Here is a 1355-nt window from a genome sequence, read left to right as displayed (position 1 = left end):
TCTATCTATCTATCTATCTATCTATCTATCTATCTATCTATCTATCTATCTATCTCGACCAATACCTAAATATAGACTGGAGTATCTGTAACATCTCTTTATCCGTCTCGTGCCACATGGTGGCGCACACGTAGATCATCGGCGTGACGTCAGTGCGCAGGGAACCGCGGGGCTTCAGACCCATCTCCACTTCTCGCTCCTGCTCCTCCTGGAAGAACTGTAGGGCTTGTTTCTGGGGAGAAAAAGAATTGGTATGTTCTTTTGGCTTCTCTTTTTCGTTGTTTCGGCTGTTTGTCCGTGTTTTATACACATCGTTGTGAGTTTGTATGTGCGTATGTGCATATGTACGTATGTGTGTATGTGTGTGTGGTGCGTGCGTGCGTGAATATGTGTGTGCACGAGTATGTAACATTATGTGCCTTTAAAATTGATTTGTAAATCCCTAATATGTATCATGTTAAGCGCATAGAGCATTGCATAAGCGGATATGCTCTATATAAATGCAATATATTATTATTTTTATTAGTATGAGTTTGTTGACTCGGTTGAACATGGGCCAGACAAATTCGTCAACTCGGTTGAATGCAGTCTATATACGTTTGTTAACTCGGCTGCAGGTACTTTCTATAAGCTTGTTGCTTTGATCGAAAGTAATCTAAGAGTTTGTTGAAGCGAATAAACGTATTCTATAATTATTATGAGTTTGTTGGCTCTGTTGAGCATCGTCTCTGTACGTTTGTTGACTCGGTTGTAACTGAAGTAACGGGAGCTCGGGGCTTACACACCTGACTCCACCTCTTCTTGTGACGAATCATAACCTTGTCCTTGAGGTGAACGGTCAGTTTGTTCTTGCCTGGAAGTGTCCACTCCAGTCTTCCGCCGTACGGTGTGGGATACTTGGTGGGTGGGTCCATGCGTACCTGAGCTCGGTGCACGCCGCTGGACACAGAAAGGTGATAAGATAAGATAAGAAAAGATAAGATAAGAAAAGATAAGATAAGACACTACAATACAGTAAAACATAACACAAAAAACGCACAGTAACATAACATAGCTAAACAAAACATTACATAACATAGCATAACATAACATAACAACCCAGAATATGGCATACCATAATATCATATAACACAACAACTCCCGACACACCCATACATACACATGTTGCTCTGTCTGGGAAGAAGACAATTATATTTTAAAGGAAGTTACACAGTAGACTGCCAAAGTACTTCTTCCAACTCTCCAGATCGTTACCTCCTTGACACAGTCCAAAGGACAAAAACACACACGCACACACACACACAAGAACAAACGCACACACTCACAAATAAACAAAATTACACGCACACACACAC

General features: G+C 41.2%; 1 protein-coding gene across 1 annotated transcript in view; it reads right to left on the bottom strand.

Annotated features, from left to right (window-relative positions):
- The window catches only part of LOC101859001 (chitin synthase chs-2), a gene marked incomplete in the record, with an annotated part of 57463 nt that overhangs the window by 24319 nt on the left and 31789 nt on the right, over positions 1-1355 (bottom strand). The window contains 1 exon segment of the mRNA XM_035968877.1: positions 66-232. Within this exon segment, the coding sequence (XP_035824770.1) occupies positions 66-232 (167 nt within the window).

Source organism: Aplysia californica, unplaced genomic scaffold (genome assembly GCF_000002075.1).
Source record: "Aplysia californica isolate F4 #8 unplaced genomic scaffold, AplCal3.0 scaffold00093, whole genome shotgun sequence".
NCBI lineage: Eukaryota > Metazoa > Mollusca > Gastropoda > Aplysiida > Aplysiidae > Aplysia > Aplysia californica.
The sequence above is the reverse complement of the archived record's forward strand: the minus strand, read 5'-3'. Positions and strand labels throughout refer to the sequence as shown.